Raw genomic sequence first — 18,982 nt, 5'->3', positions numbered from 1 at the left:
TCCCCGGCCGCGTGATAGTGGCGGGCGCCTTAGCGGTCAGCCCGCGAAATGGCCAAGGGCTGGTGAATGAACCGTACTGCACGGTGCTGGAAGCGCTCAGGGTTCCTCCAGCAGTACACCTCGCTAGGGCTTGTGAAGAATTAAAGCGGGAATTTAGGCTAACTGTGCAAAAAAAAGAGTAATTGATAATAATATTCCATATGTATGTATTGCAATTCAAAGTTAATTTGTCTTAAAACTAAGGAATGAAAGTTTATGACAATGCTTAAAGTTGTGAATACCTTCAAAATTAACTAAGACTGGCACTGAAGTATGTATCTCCTTTGATGGGTTTTAATTCAAACTAGTAGGCATTTGGGTCAGTAATCACATACATAATGGGAAGTAATGGAAGTTACGTGACTGGCTAATGAGAAGTTTGTTAGAAGTAGAAAACCCAGTGATCTCCTTATGGCTTTCTGTGAAAAAAAAAAAAAATTAAAATGTGAAACTGACACCTGTGTGTTCTGAAATCCTGAAGAAGCTGATGACTGAACATCTGTTCAATAAATCAACACTGGCTTTAGCACAGCATGCTTTGTTAAATCTTGCTTTCCTCCCCTGTGTTTCAAATTTAACATAATTTTATCTAACATTTTTTATTTGGTTTAGGCACTGTTTTATTTTATCCAAATGTACTTCACAAGTCAAAAGTTCAGCATCTTGTAAATGAAAAATCTGTATGATTTACAGAAGTCTCCTTCGTATGAACATGGAATTGTTTTCTGCTACGGTTTTCCTCTCAGATGTCTTGGAATTCTTAGGTGAGTTTGCACAAGGCCTGACATTCTTGAAAGAGAATTTCTTACGTGCCACCCTTTGAGCTCACCTGACAGGGTTTGGGTCTTGCTCTTACATGCCTATGTAAACTGTAACTGGGGTAATCCAGAATTTGTTAGCAGGAGGATACAGAACCTGTCCAAGTTACAAATTCCACAGTTATAAAAATTGTAACATCCAGTTAAAAAAAAGAAAAGAAAAAGAAAAATTTCTTTTTCTGAAACACCACAGACCTGAAATAAATAACTTAGGGTCTGTTCTATCAGTTTGAGTTCCATCTTCATAGGCATCCAATATATTAGGATGTTACAGACAAAAAGTAAAAACCCCAGACATTTAATAGACAGCTGCAATATGGCTGGTCAGAATTGGTCATGGTAATAGTCTGAGTTCTGTTTTTTGGACAGAATATAGAGCAATCTGAGATTGTTATCATTCTTTCTAAATCTCTTTGCTGCTATCAATGATGGTGGGAAAAGGTCCAGAAGGATGACCCGTAGGTATGTGTATTCAACACAAGCAACATACTTGCTGCAAGATACGTTAAATTTGTCTCCCAAAACTAATGAAATAATTTTAAATTTATTGTTGTTGCAAAGTAAAAAAAAAAAAAAAAAGAAAAAAAAAATTGTAAAGTAAAATAACATTAATTCCAGTACAACAAAGCCTAGCTGTTCTACTTTACTCTTCTGAGCTTCAGTCCCTTTGTGCTTTTCCTAGGCAGGGAAAACTTTTCCCCTCTCAGAATGAATTATAAAAATGTTGCTTTATTTAATATGCAGTAGTCAGTATGAACCTTGGACCTTTTTAATTATTATTTTTATTTCCTTTAGAAAGTCTTAACTGGCTGGACTTTTCCCTTTCTCCCTTCGCTTCCCGACAGCTCATGGGAAATGCTGTGCCTCGGGCCATGCGCACGGTGAGTGACAGGGCAGAGGCACGTGAAGCGCTGGGGCCACAGCCGGGCGCCCTTGGAGCCAGCGGTGTCCGGCTGTGGCTCGCAAGCAGGAAGGGTCCCGTGCAAAGGTAAACGGAGAGCTTCTCCTCGGATCGGGTTCTGCGGAGCTGACGCTGGCTCCTCTGCTTCCTCGTTTAACCCCGCCGGGTGGTGGAGTTTGCCGTGTGAGGAGCCCTCGCTGAAGGCAGCGCTGACAGCCGCTACCGCCCCTCGCCGGCCGGCAGTTCGGCCGTGCCCGCCCTCCCGGTGCCTCCCGCCCGCCCGGAGGAGCAGGCGCGCGGGGAGCGCGCCCTCAGAGGTGCCCGCGGCCCCCCGAGGGTGGGAATCGAGTGTGGCGGCGCGGGTCGCGCCCCTCCTGCGGCGGCTCGGCCCCTTCCCACGCTCTTTCTGGGGCGCTGCTCGGTCAGACGTGCCCGCGGTGACGGAGCGGGCGGTGCGCAGGTGGGAGCGGGCGGGCTCTCCGCGGGAAGCCGCAGCAGCGCCGGCGGTGCGGCGCTAGCGCTGGTACCTGGGGACAGGGGTGCTGTATTGCCCGTGGCTGTGCACACGGGAACTGAGGGGACTCTGGCAGCATGGCAGAAACACCCTGAACCACACAAGCAGCTCTCTTAAGGCTTAGTTGCTTAAATCTCTAATAGTTCTTATACTTGGGGAGTGGTGGCTGTCCACATTTTCTCCTTTTTGGGAGACTTCTTGTCTCACTGTGTTTTGTAATAAGCCTTGAAAGTGCTTATTGTGTTCCAACCGATAAAAAATAATTTTAAAGACCTTCCTGTCCTTCTAGTGTGTGTTTTGCATGGTAAGTAGAACATAGAAATAGTTCTTTAAGTGGATATACATTTCTTGGTTTTACTGTACATAATTGGATGTTTGAAAACATCCAATATTTTCTATTGATAAACTTCTTGAAATATATTACAATTTACTAGGATTTAAAATGGTATAAAAGTCTGTGGTAAATCACTTGAATCTGCTCAACAGAATAGAGAAATATTTGGAAGCTTCCCGCAAGCTGTATTACAGATCCTGGTTCCCCATAGGGATATGATAGGGGATGCAAGGCCCTTTGCAGCACAAGAGGGGGAAAGGATGTGTCACGTGGATTTACAGGAAACTGAGCCTGAAGGTTTTTATATTTTCTTCAGATATCTACTTTATCCTGACTTCTTGCAGCTTAGCTTGCCACTTCTGTAGGAAGTAAAGTCTTCCTAAATGCAACTACCATGTGGAAAAAATAAAAGCAATATCTGAAAAGTGACTATAATGCAAATCATTATTATAAAAGTACTTAATATATAGTATGTGAAAAATTTGTACCTTTTTTTGTATTCTTTTATTTTGCATAGGAAAGAAAAAGTTTCTTACAATAGCAGATCATAAATTAAAACCCATTTGTTTTGACTTTCCTTGTATCTGCTCCAGTGATAGTGACAGTATGGTTCAATATGCTGTATTGCATTTTGTTTTAAGAAGAGGATTGTACAGATGTCAAAAGGAAATCCACCTATATCCATCTTTCTGGAGTGCCTTGCACAGGCTGCACAAATAATGTTTTTTCTTCCTCCACAGACCTAGTGAGTACTGCTGCCATCGCCTTGATAGTGTTGCACTGATGGAATCATGCCTACAGTTGAAGAGCATTCAAGTTTGCTGAAGGTATTGATAATTCTAGTTGTTAATGATTATATCTTCTAAAGCAAGCCTTCTAGACTTTTCCATGATCTCTGAATTGAGGGAATTTGATGAGGCTTCTTTGGTGTACTAAGGCTTTTGTCATTAGTGATTTGTGTACTCCAGCTTGGAATCAATTGTGTAGGTTGTAGAATAAGTAGTTGTTAGCACTGTGTACAAATTGGGGTATATTCTAAGAAAACAAATGAATACTTAATAAATTTCATTTGATAAGACAGTAGCTTCCATTATAATTTGTAATCAGGTTGCTTTTCTTTAGTGCAATGGCAGTTTCAGCTGATGATGTGTTGTTGATCAATAATACAAAGGTGATCAATCTTCTCAACTAGAAGCCATCTCACTTCATTTTCCCACCAATAGTTGTATTTTCTGGTAGTTCCTGGACCCCAGTTTGGGATTATGGCCTAGTAAGAGCAAGGTCACATAGTCATGCAGTGCTGGCATGTGGAAAATCTTCAGCTTTTCCTTCTCAGTAGTAGCATTGATAGCACGTGTGCTCTTTAAAGGCAGTTTTCTAAATTTGAAAACTTAATTTGAAGTGGACTAACTTCATAGTACTTGTGAGCATGTCAGTGTTTGTTGTTGGGAGCTTTTTTGTTGTCACTGAAATTAAGTGCTTTGATACTTTCTCATTACAGGTACCTCAGAATTGGCTTCTTCTTAATACAGTGACCATACAGGATCAAAGAAAAATAGTCTTCTGTTTTTAAAATACTTGAGTTTCGTGTTTGTAACAGCATGGCTTACTGTGAAAATTGAAAGAAGAATCTTTCTGGACACTTTAAAGCTAGCTGGTAGGCATAGCAAAATGCTTTGTATGAGGCAGGTTTGCTTGTTTGCACTGAGATGTTACCAGGCTCGGACTCTGTGCAATGATCTGCTTTTGAACCAGATAAATGGCTGCACCCATGAAGATGAAGTGTTCAGCCTTGTTAGAAGGAACAAGGCCAGACTTTCTGAAAAGCATGTGGGAATTGCATTGGACATGCTGTGGCAATTGCAAAAGAAGAGGCCCTTACTCTTAAGGACTAGTGACTATGTAAGAAATCACTCCCAGTTTCTTACCCTTTGCATTTTGGCAGAAAACAAGGTGAAACACATGGAAGATGAGGTGATAGTGGACATCTTATATAGCATCCTGATGTAAAGAGCATTAAATACATTTTGTTTTAGGTAATACAAAGAGAAAGAATTTTGACTACAAAGGTATCTCATAAGGAGACTGTGGTGAGACTGCCCTGCCACACAGCTTCTGTGCTTTTGACTGTGTGGCACAGCTTAATGTTCTGTGCCTCAGTTCTGGAGACAGAGGCAGAACAGATCTGTTTTGCAGTCCCAGTAAATATGTTTTATAATTATGAATTCTGATTATTCATGCATAAATGTTTATAATCTGTTTGAATGGAGGGAATGTTAGAAAAGTAAAACATTGTGATAAATAATGAAATGTTGTATGTCTCATTTCTTTATAACTATTGAAGAATTGTCTTTATTTTGAAGGCTTGATGTTGAACACCATGTTTCTCTAGCAAAAGTGCTTGTTACAGAGGCATGGAAAAGATTAGAAAGGTAAGTATTGTCCTGCCGTGCTTTGTGAAAGGTGTAAGTTGCGAGCATGATTTGCTTCGTGTGAGGTTATGTAAGAGTTCCCAAAGAGTATTTATGATTGAAACATAATATGAGTATTTTAAATGTCAGTTGTATTTTTGAAGGTTTTGAAAATTATACATATAGACTTTGGTACACATATGCTTGAGAGATTCAGACACTGCAACAACAGGGTCCAACACTTGAGATTTTGAAATTTATTGTCTGTGTAGACTCATGTGTTTGAAGTGAATTGCAGTTTTTCCTATTCACAGTTTTATCTCAGTGATTGCTGTCCAGGTCTTAAATGGTTGTTAAAACCATACTTATCTCAATTTTACTTGAAACATTTTGTATTTAAACATTTTTCCTCTGTGGATTTTGTTTTTTGTTGCTGTGTTTTGCTTTTTTTTTTTTTGAGGGGGGATATTGTAATTTTCATTCTTTAATCTTGGGATAATGGCAGAACCGAGTCACCAGCATCAGAGAATTGCCTCTTCTGAACATGTGATGCATCTTGACAAGTAAATAAATGCAGTGTAGCTTGAAAACAAAATTATATTAAAGCAATAAGTTGCTCACATTCATTTTATCCATTTGACATCATTGCTTAGAATATACTCTTTATAGATTTCTTGGGCTGGTTAAGTGGAGGACAACTAATTCTTGTAGAACTCCATATACACAACGTGCTTTAATAAAAAACACCTAGTTTTTTTGCTTAGATACTTTGTTTCCTTGTTTTGTAATTTGGCTATAACCTTGGTTTTTATATAATGGTTTAAATAGATTTTTGTCTTTGGTTATTGATTAGAAATAAAAGGTAGATATCCTGTCGGATTGTCTTTAATGTCTTGACAGGCTTAGTTTGCCTGCTCTGTCTACATTTGCTCTGTGCTTATACAAGCAACACAGGCACTTCAGTCCCATAACTGGCCAAGTAGCTCATATTGTGGACATGAAACTGGATTCTATACAGGATATAAGGTAACTGTCAGAAACAGAAGCAGCAAAATGTTGCAATTAACTGGTCTGTCTTTTCTGAAGACTGTCCCTTTGTCTCAACTGGAGGCTGCTTTGCTTCAGTTGAGGGCTTGTGGGTTGACAAGTGAATGCATTTTCCCAATGACTTTATGAAGAATTTCCTTATAACCAATCTAAATTATTAAAACTACTGCTTGATTGTTTAGGTTATAAAGATTTAATTAATTCCCACTGTTCTACTTACAATACAGCAGATATTTAGAATCAACTTTATCCTGATTATAAACATGGACTTTTTTTGATACTTTAGCAGCTATTGACTCACCAGAAGATGCGTTTCTCCCTTGACATTAATAGTTTCTCTACTATGACATGGCTTTGTAAACAGCAGTAAGGGGTTTTAAAGCAATATTGTGTTTATTTATCTTCAGAGCATTGTTTTTCTGGTCAAGTTGAATGAATAAATTCTCTTGCTAGCATGTCTAGCACATTACCTTCATATTTAAACTACTTAAAACATAGCCCTAGTCGAAGAAGACCAAGCTCATTTTTATCTTGTTTCTGTTCCCCTGGGGCTGTTGCAGCAAAGCCTTTTCTTTCTTTTTTCTGTTTTATATAGCAGTCCCAACACTGATCTTTTCAGATGTGAGTAGCCTGCTTATGAAACTCCTTGAATAGGACTGCATTTCTTCACTGAAATTACTTTCTCTGTGGTCATAAGTTTTATTCCCTTAGGAAGGGATTTTTTCTTTAGGAGTGACAATGACTCTTCTCCCCATTCTGTCACTTCTTAATTGTTTGGGCTTCTTTAGTGTCTACGGAACATTAAAGATAATTTTGCAAATATGAATCAAACAAATCAGGGTCTCGCCTTAGGCAAATGCTTTTATCATGTGTAACTTTGTAAAAGATGGCTGAAAAGTTCGAATCATTTCAGAAGTTCACCGAAAGCAGAATTTTTACTTTAGTAGGATAAATGGTTTTTGCTCATACATTTTTTCTGCATTAGATTTAAAATTATATTTGCACAGAAGCCAACAACACCTCAGCTACCATTCCTTTCTTTGTGTACTTTATTTAATAAATCTAAAATGTATTGCTTACTATGTTTGATGTGTAAATGTAAAACCTTTTCAATTTTTTAGGATCTTGTCAGTTTTGATGATCAGCATATCGGAAGTGATCACAGAGAGTTTTCGGGATCGATTAATACACAAGGCTGAACAGCTCTTAGAAGAAAACAATGACATCCACTTCAACTATGCCAGAAGAATACTGCAGTTTCTCCAAAATGTTAAACTGAGATATCATCCATTGCTAGAAAAATGCAACAAGATTTTCCTTGAAAGTGCCTCCCATCTTGATATATACAGTATTAGTCATATTTTTGGACTGTATGAGCAGCTGGGTTTTGACAATGCTGAATTCCGTTTGATTGCTAAACAGCTTCTATCTGAAGCTATAGGTGATTATTGTGATACTGAAATATTTGCAAAATTATTTTTTTCTCTTGGGCCTATGGCAGGATCTGAGGTTAGAGAAAGGTAAGTTTATTAATCATTTTGTCTTATTTATGATATACCTATTCTTGCACAGATATTAAAAATGTACCAGTGTTGGAGGAATTTCTGAGCCCATCCGTGAGCTGAGCCTTAGGTTTCCTGGCTGTAACATTGTAGCAATGAATGATTTCATCGTGGAAGCATTGTCAAAGCAGTATGTTTTATCAAGAAATTGCATCAGATCCATCAGTCAAGGGGGGCATGAATGCTGTTATGCAAGGCCATCCTGTAGCTCTGTCTCAGGCTACAGCCTTCCTTTCACATTGGCTGGTAGTAAAAACCTTTCTGTCTTTCTCCTGAGAAATACATGCAGTGATATGTGTTGCTTTTTCCTTTTTAAGACTCTTGGTAGCTGAAAAAGCCTGAGTCCCGTCCTATACCAGATTGCTGACATCCTATTCTTTATGAAAGACCATCATCAGGGAACACTTCAGCATTTATTTAGAGCATAGTATTGTATGACAGATTTTTTTTTCCTCTTCTTGCTTTTCTCGTGCCACAAAATCTTGTTTGGGGGTGTTATTACATATGGGTCACTCAAAGCCTGCAGTTCTAGGCAAAATTTCCTGTATTAATTACAATGAGTCATATTTTCATACTTTTCTTCATGAAAATTTCCTTTATTCAGAGATTTGGACGTGCTGCAAGCCTGTGTTGGTTTTGCCATAGCTGATTTGGTTCCAAAAACTTTTCTTAATTTTTTTGAAATTTGTATTGTTTGTGATAAACACTAGCTTTAATTACCACAGAACCAGTTCAGTTCATGTTTGATTCTGTTATCTGTAGCTTGCTGATTGATCATTAATTATTTTGTGTCTTAGAGTACTTTCCCTGCTTCTTGTCTGCTTCTAGAATTGTTGGACTTGCTGGTTTCTAACATCAGAACAATGTGCACTGATCCAACACACTATCACCCCTTTATCTGTGCTAGACAGACTGACTGTTTAGTTGGAAAGTCCACAGAACAAAAGTTTCTAGTTTGAGAGAATTTTGCTTCCAGAAGTATTCTTTGATTCTTTTCCTCATAGGTTAAGAAAATGGCTGCAATCTTTGCCAGAGATTTTAAACTGTTTTTCATTGGAAAATATGTCTTTTCCTCTTTAGGTTGCTTGTAACTGCAGTACACATGGCAGAGGAATTTAGCAGTCACCAAGTGTTGATGATACTGAAGACTATGCAGAAAATGAAATGCAGAAATTCTCATCTACTCAAAAAGTAATTTTTTTGATATTCCTAGGAAGTTGTATTTTCTGGGTAAACTTCCATTTAGTGTGGAAAATGATGACATATCCAGTAAGTTAGGAGCAGCGGGTGCATCACTTGCACACAAGTGCTTATACACTCTAAGTTTTGGCTATTACAGATTTTAGAATATTGCAGCTTGACCCAGGAGTAATTGAGGTAATTTAGGGATTTCAAAGAAAGGCATTTCACCCTTTACCAATTTACTGTTGTACAGTATCTAATCTGTCGTACAGTATCTATCTAATTTATAAATGTGTGATCCCATTGCACTAAACTTAGCCTCTAACAATTACTGTAAATGCATGAGAGTGCAAATGAAATGTAGTAAGTTGTAAAGAACATGATCTGTCTTGGATATTCTGTTACCTTTGTGAATTGTTTGTTCAAAAGTCATTGAGTCCTATTTTTGACTATTAAAGCTTGTGTTTTTAAGAACTTGGACCACATTTTCTGCAGTTTTGAACTGAAAACTGTTTATAGAGAGAGGTAGTGTCTGTCATGCAGTGAATGGAAAAGAAGTTGATGTTTTGGGCACAGAAGATATAGCATTAGATATGTCAGAGATACAGCAGAGTTAAGTACAGGTTGTGAACAGTTATTGAAGGTAGTTGTATGAATCAAATAGACACTTGAAAGAAAAAGGACATGCTTGTGTCCAGTGCAGCAAAGGGATACTGAAAGGAAGATCAGGTGAATTAATGCCTTTTCTTCTTGAGTCTTACTGTCTAAAGAAGGTCTTAAGGTATTATCTTTCCCTACAAATCTATCCCCCTCTGCAGCTTTAGACCAACATAGCTGTAGCAACCACTGTTATCTGAGTGCAGTGGTGCTGAGGCTGATGATGCTGTTCTAGTTTATTATGTTCTTGGTCCACTTCAAATTTAACTGATTGTGAAATCTGCAACAGAAATTAGTAGTGTGAAGTAGCTGATTTGTTGTGATGAGGACTTCAATTTTGCAATTCAGTAAGTGGAGAGAGGCTGCTCTGTTTTATGTGGAATAGTGTCAAAATTGGTGTGGAGAGGAGTGCAGGTGTGTGAAACCCTCCACATAGGTACTGTGCACCACTGGACATCCCATTTGCATGTGGCATGTTGGAGTTTGCAGTATCTTTTATATTAGCCTAATACCATGTAATCTTTTCCTCTTTTTATTCAGAATGGCTTCTGTTGTGCACAAACACTTGGATAGCTACCATGTGTTACAGTTGGTAAAGTTAACACAGTGCTTGGTGGTGTTGCATTGCCAAGATCTGGAGCTGTTTGCCAAACTAAAAATGTTGCTATTAGGGTAAGTGTGTATTCTTGGAAATGTAGCTATTTCAGTTTTAAACAGTTCTTTACTTAAGATTTTAAACAGCAATTTAAGCTGTTAGTGTTTTGTTCCCATAAAATATGAAAAGCAACAAACTGTTACAAATATTTTATTCCATTAAACAGGTAAATCAGAGGATGCAAAGCAGATATTGTCTTGACTATAGACCCAACAGTATCTGCTAATATATATGATACCTTTTAAAAATATTTTTCCCCTTTTTCTTTTGACCACTGTAATATAAAGATGTTGAAATGACAATAAATTTTGATTGGTATTTGATAGGATGGGTAGGTATTAATATTGTATTTGATGTTTGACAGAAGAAGTAATGGAAAAGAGACAGAACACCTTGGTTGGGACAAGTGAAAGTGTGACACAGATGTACTCTTTTGATTGAAGAACTGATCAGTTTGTTCTTAGGCTTGTATAGAACAACAGAAAGTAGCCAAGAAGAGGTCTTGCTTTCATTGCTCAGCCTCTATGGGAATGTAATGCCTTGGCTGTTTATTTTTTTTTTTTTTGGTGGATAATGTCTTAATGTTCCTCAGGCACCTCAAAACCTGGTGCTCCTTAGGACAGAAATCACGGAAATTAATCAGGCCCATAAACCCACTGATAACCTTGACAAATGTGGACTTTCTGGCCTTACTAAGAACTTCTGTGTTTATCAGTAACAGTTGGAGCCTCACCATCTCACTGAGCTGCTCATTGTCTTCTTCCCCTTTTTCAGTTTTGAATAAATTAGAAGGAAGAAGTTAATTTCACTGAAAAAAAAGATATGCAGATTTCTGCCAAGTCATTAATATTCTTCTTATTTTATATTTGATGTGCAGCTTTTGACTTCTAACTTAGAAGTTTCAAACATTTTTTTGTTTTGTTTGAACATTTGCACTTCGTCACAACTGATGGACTTTTTATTTTTCTCTCTCTTCCAGTTATTTAAAATCTAGTGTGATACCTGCTGATACTGCAGCCATAATTCGTGTTCTGACCATGCTTCCTTGTTTTCAAGTGGAGGAAATGATTATAAACAAAGCAGCAGCAGTTTTGCCTCAATGCAGACTCCATCATTTGAATTGCATTGCTACAGCTCTTGTTAAGTGGAATCATCATGGCCAGTTGCATTGGCAAAACAGTTCTGAGCTATGTGCCAAGCTTCTGCAAAAACTAAATGACTGTGGATTTCAGAGGCTTCAGAAAGCCAACAACTTAAATCTTCTGTTGGAAGAACTTCCATATGTGAATGGAAAGTGGTTTGAACAAGTACTGAATGAGGAAACTCTGGCCATGTTTCAACGCTTGATAGATCAAATAACATGGGCAAATGTTTTACCCTTGTCTTTTTTTCTCATAAAATCAGACCACCGTTGTCCTGCATTATTTGACAGAATAGCTTCTGTGACTGTTGAAAATATAAACAAGGTATCACAGTTTTTCTTTCTGTCTACTGTGAGTTATTCAGTGAGAAAGGACAGGTTAGTAGTTGATATGTTTCAGAGCACAATCCACACATTTTTAAGAGTTTTCTTCAGTGTACATGATTTGGAGATCATCTTTTTTTTGTGCTCACTTAAAGCTGTTTTACTTCTATGTATATAAATTTGCACTTACCGTTAATTCTCAATTCTTTTTTATTCACTCAGTGTTAGATTAGCCATAATCCTTTACATTCAACTTTACATTTGACCATCTTAATTTTTTTTAAACTTCTTTATAAATAGTCACATCACATGGTGGATATTTTAACAGTACAGTGTTGTGGGCATTTCCCCAATATCCTGTCTATTTGGTCAAAATTGCTCTTTTTTTCTTACTCTCTTTTCTCATTCTCAGTCTGGTGTTCATATAAATCTTCAATTTTATTCTGTTGCAGTTTAGTTTCTTAAAGCAAACATTTAATGCAAAACCTTCTTAAAAGGTTCTTTAAGTGTATAGAAACACTTGGATCACCTACATGAAATAAATTTTTAGTTGTGGCTGTAATTTCAACTGTTGCTACATTTTTTTTTTTATTATTTTCTCCAGGAAAAGTTGACTAAAGAAAAAGATTAGAAAATAGTTCATCTATTCTTAAATCTCCAAATTCTGAATTAATTATAAAACTTTTCTTTACTATAAAACAGTATTAGGGTATTTTGTGGTGACTTGATTTAGGATGTCTTTTTTTTCAGATTCCCCCCTCTGAAATCTATTTTATTCTCTTCCTTTTCTCTGCTTTGAATTATGACCCTCCTGACAATGAAGAAGTCTTTAAGAGTTGTATCCAACATCTTACTTCTAACTTGAGTAAGTGCAATAGTCAAAGATTTTTACTGAATGAAAATGGCAATAGAATGGTACTTTTGCTAAGCAAAGTAAAGGTAAGTATGTTACTACTAATTCTCTTAACCCTTAACTCTGGGGTTAAACCATGACAAATATTCAATTTGGGTTTTGTTTCATTCCGTTAAAAATGACTGTTGATAAGGGACTAGCAAAGGATTTTTGGCATAGTAAAATGTAAGTGAAAATTCTGATTAATTTACTGTGTTGTTATTGGATAGAATTCTTGTGTTCCCCAAGGAATCATCATTTTGGAACTACATTTTATGATTCATCACAAAGAAATAGTTGAAATTGTAGAGGAAATGTGTATGGATTTGTGTTGTACATTAGAGAGAAAATCAGATGATTTGAGAGGCCAGGGAAAGGGCACTGCAAATCCTTTCAACTTCATCATGTGTTAATAGGGGTTTCTCTCTGGTTTTTCAAGGTCATCTTGAAACTTATCACTTGGTGCTGCTTGGTCATGTTTTGGCAATGGCTGGGTATTTTCCTCCAGTTCTGATAACAACGATATTTAATGTTTCTTTCCTAAGCAAATTGGATGCTCAACTTAAAGGTAGCTATCTAGCTTATGACAAATTTGATTGTGTAGCATTTGGCATAAAATGCAGTTTGGACTTACATATGACTTGAGATACGGAATTACTCTTTAAGTTATTCTGGTTTTGGGAAAGACATCCTCTATATAATATAGTCCTAATTTGAGTGCTGAAAGGGAAGGAATGGACAAAAATCTGTTCTTTGTTTTAAAAGTACAGGCCTGTATTGCAGACTGGAGAAAGTAATATAAAACAAATTTTATAGTAAACTTATTGCACTCAGTATTTAATAATTCTTCAATTTCATTGGAAATAATATTACCTTACCGTGGTGTTTATTACTAGAAATAGTCACAAAGCTAAAGCAGTAATGTGGGATTCTTGTCTGCAAGGAATGTATCCTACCTGTCTCTTCTCTCTAAGAGACCGAGTGTTTGACTGTTTCATTGCTCTCTACCTCTACATTGTTCATTATCAATGTACTCTTGCCATTTTGTCCTCAACTACTTAATTAAATTTGCACAATAGAAGCAATTTCTATCTTCTGTCTTGCTGTTTTTCTTAATGTTGAACAGAACTGTGGTTTTTAAATTTATTTTCTCAAGGATTTTGAGAACCTTTCTAAAATTCTGTCACATGAGTTTTATAAATGCCATAGTATACAGATATTTCCATTTCTAGTAAAAAATTCAGAGGCTACCATTTAGTTCAATTTGTTAGATTTTTCACATTCCAGTTCACACATTTCTGTGTATTGTGTTTTTTAAATCAGTCCTGCCTGATACAGTGAAGCAGAGGGTCAACTCAAGCCTCATGAAATTGAACAGAGCAGTCTGTCTGGAATGCCCAGAGTTTCACATCCCTTGGTTTCATGAGCTATACTGCCAACGTGTCTTTCATAACAGTACATAATTTAGGACAGGAAAAACTGCCCTTGTTACTCATAATAGCCAATTTTTTTAATGATATACTAGATGTTTCTTCTAAAACCGTCATGCTGATGCTAGCATACAATAGAAGGCACACCTTCTCTGCTGAGCATGTATTCTTGGAAAGTGAAATCACTTAGTAGTACAAGTGGGGGGAAACTGGTTTTCCTTGTGAGAATTAATGTAATAGACATGGGATATTTCTGCAGAATAATTAAAATTTAAATACCAGAAACAGCGTATGTGGCATGAAGGATGGAAAGGCAGGAAGAGGATCATGTTCTACTGGAGGAGATGGGTCATTTTGCTCTCTGTTCACTTACAAAACTGTTTTGACTTAAATTTTTCAAGGTAAATATTTTTACTGCCTCCTTTTGAACTTGATCCTCCCTTCTTCCTCACAAGAATCAAGACCAATCAGGGATGAGAGATAAAGTAGACTAGTGTTCAAGTGTAGCAGCTGAGATCTTTCAGAGTAGTGATCAATTCAGAAAATCCTTCCAATGCAAACACAGTATCTCCTCCACTAATTCTCCTGGGGAGATCTGCTTTGATATTCATAGTACTTAGCTACTTTGTCTCTAAAACTGATGTTTAATGGAGCAAGGTGTTAATCTGCAATGGACAGTGAAGTGGCAGATAGTGTGGTACGGCTATAATAAACACAAGGTGAGTAAATACATGTCTAAACATAATAAAAAGCAAACAAACTCCACCAGGTGAAACCTAAAACTTAAGTTTTTGTAGTATGTGAATGAAAAAATCCTGGGACGTAAAGTCTGGATTTGAAATTTACTTAATAGCATGCACCTGCCACTTTCTAGCTAAAATATTATCACTTTGTTTCTGAATTATGATAGAATAACACTCGGGATCTGTGGAAAATATTTGATTCAGTAGCCTGGCTGTCAAAAATACAAGGTCTCAAAACACTATTTTCAGAATTTTGTCTGTGGAAGTTTTGATGTATGAATTCTTTATTTTGTCTTTGTAGGTACAAGCCGAATAAATCCACAGCAACAGCATATTCACAGAATGCTGACAGAGATCTTAGGAGGGAGCCATTACTCAAGAATGTCTGTTGTCACACCGTACTACTATGAAATAGGTGACAAGTTAACACCCTAAAAATTGTTATGGAGTCCTTTTATATCACTGTTATCACTGAGATTAGGAAGCTTCTGGTGGCCCCAAGATAACACAAGATACTGCAAAGAAGAAATCGTTGTATTAAATACGGTTTCTAAAAAGTTCTTTACAGTATAAATAATGTTGGGTATCTCTAATTATGGCTATCAGTTTTTCTAGAAGTCAACACTGTATTTCAGGTAAAATTTTTTTTATTTTGTCAGTAAACAGGTTCGTTTTGTTTTCTGGCAGATTTTGAGTGTGTCCTGGATGTAAATAAAAAGCCTCTTTCCTATATGGCTCAGAATATACCTTTGAATGGTGTGGAGGGAATACACTTTAGACATGACATCGAGGATGAAAGGAGAAAGGCTCTGTCACTGGGAACTCAAAGGTCAGTATATTGAATTCTTGCATATTAGCTCTTCCAAGCTTACATCCAGTTTAGACCAGGTTTTTGATGCTCATGTCCTAATGTTCTGTTCCTTTTTCCAAAGTCTAATGAGATTTAGCCTTCTGGAATGTGGTGGGTTAGCGGCAGCTGCTGCCTCCCATTTGCATGGCATGGCTCATGTCCCTGCAGTGTGATAGGGGAGAGAACATGGAGCATAACAGCAAGGAAGAAAACTCCTGGGTTGCAATTAAGACAGTTAAATAAGTGCAGGGAAAAAAAAGGGGGGAGGGGGAAACAAAGCAATCAATGGCCATGCAGCCATTCACCTACAGCAGACCTGTGGCTAAAGTCCCATCTGCTTTACTGGTGAGCATAATGTGTGGTGTGAAATAGCACCTTAGGCAGCTGAGCTTCCCTCCCAGCTGCGTCCTTTCCCAAGCTCTTGTCAATGAGCCCGTATGCACTGTGAGAGGAGCGGGAGAAACAGGGAAGGCCTTGATGCTGTGCAAGCACTTTTCAGCAGTAGCCAAGATATTGGTGTGTTATTAACAGTTCTGGTCACAAGTTCTGGTCACAGCACCATAAGAACTGGTATGCAGAAAAGTACCTCCATCCCAGTCAAACCCAGTACAGGTTCTTGAAATGTGTTTCATGAGATTGGAATACTGTTTTCGTCCCACCTCTTCAAATGTAAGCCTTGAAAATGCTGGTTAGTTGTTTTTACCATTGGAATAAAAACAGATGCAGGGAGAAATTGCTTTTTCTGAATTCAAGTATCTCTAGATAAATAGGAGGAAAATGTTTTGTCTATTTCCAGGGAGTTGTTTAATTTTTATTTTCTGAGAATTGTCAGGTTTATCTAGTCTTGCTGCAACTATCAATAAATACTGAACTATCACTTCTTGCTATTCAGGTAGGACCTGAAAGTAAATGCACATTTTTACTGTTTGCAGAATTGCTTTGGAATTTCTTGATTCAAAATCTTTTAGCAAAGATTATTCACGTCATCTGAAAGGAGAACCTGCAGTGAAAAAGCGACACCTGGAGATGCCGGGGTACCGAGTAGTTCAGGTGAGCAGTCAGCAACACTTCGTTTCAACAACAATGCTTTCTGCATTGTATCAGCATTGCAAAATTATCCATTTCCCGTGCAACAGGTTTAGAGATGGTTTTATCATTAAAAGCACCTACTGGGAGAGAGCAATTCTTTTATTTAGGGGGGAAATTCTAAGCTGTTCTCTAAATGCTGTAAGGACTTCATAGAACTCACACCTTCTCTGAAAGAAGGTGAAGCAAAACTCTAGTCAAAAGGTCCCAGTCTGACCTTACCGCAGCCAAATTAGCAATCTCTTTGTAGCCTGAGTAAAGGAGAAAAAGTGAAATGAGAGCTTCAGCTCAATTTCACTTAAGATTTCTATGGTAGAAAAAGATTGAGCATACCCTCTTTGAGTAGTAAGACAATTTTGGCAGCTGCCAGATAGGATATGGATGCTGTTTGTCTGCTGCAGTGATAGTGCTGTGACAGGGAACACTAGAGGCCAGAGATAATTCACCACCAGCACTGAAACATTTGGGAAATGGAGACTCATTAATGTGGAGGCTCCTATGTATTTAATTACTCACCTAACCTAATTTTAGCTAGAATTCTTCTTTAAGATTAAATTTTGTTGGTTAGGTTTTTTTTAAACAGAATCATCAACCCTTCTCATGTATCTACTGATACACCATTTCAGTCTGATACATTAGCATTAAAAAGTACAGTACCCTGTGATTTTTCTCTCAGTTTGGGTTTTAAAAGAGGGGAGTGTGTAATGGAGTTGTCACAGCCTGTATTGTGTGGATATGTGTTTTATGTCTCTGCAACTATGCTGCTTTTTGGAAGCAGACTAACTGTACTTAGATAAAGAAGAATCTTATAATAAGAAATGGATCTTTTCATTCATAGAGTAAGCCAGGCTTTTGAAGTATCAAGTGGTAAGTATCTTCAAGTGAAGAACAGATATCGGAAAGCCTTTTATTTTTTCTTATATGGTATGTGGTTTATACCAATGTTAAAAGTCAGTTTGTACCATCCTGTTCTACAGATTCCTCACTTCGAATGGAATTCTATGGTTCTGTCAACAAAAGTTGAACAGCTGGAATACCTGAGGCAGCAGCTGTATGGAATACAGTGATATAAGACATGCAGTCTAAAGTACTTTTATAAAAAGTTTATGTACCATCAAACATCTTGTAATCCTGGAATACTTTTTCAAAAATCTCTATCTGTATCAGCTGGATCAAGGCTTGCCAAAGTCATCAGGTGTAAAGACATTTAATCCTCAATTTATTAGGGATTGCAAAAGGCAGGTCACAGTGGGCTGTGAAGATGTGATAAGGATACTTAGAATTTCTCATTATCTGCAAGCTATTACGAGCAAAGGAATCTGGCAGTTTTGCAATCAAATTACATTATTATCTCCTAAATAAATAGCACAGAGGCTTAGCCAGACATAAAACTCTCCACAGAAAAAGTTGGAAATACTACTGACTAGGAGAGTGGAGTCAGCAATCTATTGGAAACTATGTCTGTCCTCCAGCATGTGCCAAAATGAACAGTTAGGAATCGAGCAGTATCTGTACTCTGAAACCAAGAAACTGAAATGCAGATTTGCTAAGAATAGTGCTGCTTTTAGAGTCATTCAGTTTCCATTCTCAGAACAGAGGTACTGTGGGGTACTGTGCTGGAGGAGAGAGTTGTGTGGTGAGGAACCTCCAGCTGCTTCTCTTACCCTGTGATCTGGTGTGTGCAGAAGAATGGCTGAGCCTTTTGGAACACCTTCACACTTGAAAACCCTGCCAGGCCTTGTGCAAGAGGCATAAGACACTGAGCTACAGAAGGAAGAAGTGGAATAGCCAGGAGAATGTTCATTGTAGAGCAGTAACTGTTTGCAGGGGTGTCATGCTTGGCAAATAATCCCATTTCCAGAGGCAGTCACATTGTGCCTACAGCTGCCATCACCTTAGGGTGATTGCCAACTATGCCTGTTTTCTCATATGTGCAATGAGGATATGTTTTCTTGCTTATTTAGTAGAAGCAGGACACAGAGCAGATGGGTGGTGTAAACCAGTGACCTAACTGGAGCCAATAAAAAGGTGCTAAGCACAGCTGCAGATTTGGGTACTAAAGGGAAAATGCCCTACAGATTAAGTACTAGTGAACAGTAACATACTGAGGTGAACTATGATGGCTGTGCTTCTGCATATGTTACTTCTGTCTCATAGGAAGGCAATGCAAGGGGTCATTTGATAGTTGGCATTGCTATTCAATCAAATGTGGTGGCCTTCTTTTCCAGTTTTCCTGCTACCTCAGTTGTAATTAAATTTACGCAATCCTTTAGACTGATGACACACTCTTTATGCAATGGAGAAATCCTTTGAAGAGATACTCTACAAAAAAATGGTAAGCATGCTCTGAAGAAAACTGAGTGCTCTATTTTGGGCAAAGGCTGTACTAAGCGATC

General features: G+C 37.7%; 1 protein-coding gene across 1 annotated transcript; it reads left to right on the top strand.

Annotated features, from left to right (window-relative positions):
* The first annotated feature begins 411 nt into the window (after nt 1-411).
* On the top strand, nt 412-18,943 carry FASTKD1 (FASTK mitochondrial RNA regulator 1). Its single transcript, XM_088058492.1, has 17 exons — nt 412-803; nt 1,653-1,738; nt 3,347-3,433; nt 4,108-4,612; nt 4,970-5,038; nt 5,918-6,043; nt 7,186-7,584; nt 8,707-8,817; nt 10,006-10,137; nt 11,100-11,586; nt 12,336-12,450; nt 12,917-13,045; nt 13,801-13,932; nt 14,952-15,065; nt 15,338-15,479; nt 16,433-16,550; nt 17,564-18,943. The coding sequence occupies exons 4-17, from the start codon at nt 4,278-4,280 to the stop codon at nt 17,651-17,653; spliced, it is 2,499 nt and encodes an 832-aa protein (XP_087914618.1). The 5' UTR covers nt 412-803; nt 1,653-1,738; nt 3,347-3,433; nt 4,108-4,277; the 3' UTR covers nt 17,654-18,943.
* The last annotated feature ends 39 nt before the right edge of the window (nt 18,944-18,982 follow it).

The sequence above is a fragment of the Pseudopodoces humilis genome, chromosome 8 (genome assembly GCF_049639895.1).
Source record: "Pseudopodoces humilis isolate 2021_Gansu_Grassland_sample_001 chromosome 8, ASM4963989v1, whole genome shotgun sequence".
NCBI classification, from domain to species: domain Eukaryota; kingdom Metazoa; phylum Chordata; class Aves; order Passeriformes; family Paridae; genus Pseudopodoces; species Pseudopodoces humilis.
This window is presented reverse-complemented; position numbering and strand designations above follow the sequence as displayed.